The sequence below is a fragment of the Cynoglossus semilaevis genome, unplaced genomic scaffold (assembly GCF_000523025.1).
Source record: "Cynoglossus semilaevis isolate Cse_v1.0 unplaced genomic scaffold, Cse_v1.0 scaffold2167, whole genome shotgun sequence".
NCBI lineage: Eukaryota > Metazoa > Chordata > Actinopteri > Pleuronectiformes > Cynoglossidae > Cynoglossus > Cynoglossus semilaevis.
In genome coordinates, this window is record NW_007585179.1 from 1 (window position 1) to 610 (window position 610).

At 56.2% G+C, this 610-nt stretch overlaps 1 protein-coding gene across 1 annotated transcript in view; it reads left to right on the plus strand.

Moving 5' to 3' along the window:
• Positions 1-42: 42 nt before the first annotated feature.
• Positions 43-610, plus strand: part of LOC103398935 (radial spoke head 14 homolog) — a gene marked incomplete at its 5' end in the record, with an annotated part of 7,472 nt that continues 6,904 nt past the window's right edge. The window contains 2 exons of the mRNA XM_017030981.1: positions 43-280; positions 387-580. Of these exons, the coding sequence (XP_016886470.1) occupies positions 43-280; positions 387-580 (432 nt within the window). The remainder of the gene's footprint in view (positions 281-386; positions 581-610) is intronic.

The following is a 610-nucleotide window of genomic DNA, read 5'->3' on the forward strand; positions in this document are numbered from 1 at the left end:
AGGCTCTGTTTTCCGCTCCTGTATTTTCAGTGATGACGTGAGTACGGTGTCCTGCAGGTGCCAAGGCTCTCCTCGCGCTGGTTCCCAAACTGTTGACAAAGCTGGAGGAGGAGGAGGAGGAGGAGGTGCAGGTTCTCCTCCTCTCCACCCTCAGTTTCTGCTCCACCCTGGACGCTCTCCCCGCCCTGGCCCTGGATGCTGTCTCCTTGGTGAGACAGAAGCTCCTCCACTCCTCCCAGGACGTGCGTCGAGAAGCGGCGGCGGCCATGATGGCGCTCAGGTGACGACACCTAACCACGCTAGGCTAAAATGCTACATTGTCTGGAAAATTTGTTTCGATTCACGTTTGGTGAGTTTGTGTGGTTTTTTTTTTTCGTTCGTCGCAGTGTTCCCGAGGAGGGCAAGCGGCGGGTGTGTAAGGAGGCGGTACTTCCTGAAGTCGTACGATTGTTACAGGAAGCAGACGTAAAGGTTCAGGCTAACGCTGTCGCCGTCATCATGTACACGGCCATTACTACGGAAGGTACACGCGCAGAATCAAAAATCAAAATTCATCCAGCGGGCCGGATTGTGTCCCCAGGCGGGCCGGGTTTTGGCCGCGGGGCCCATG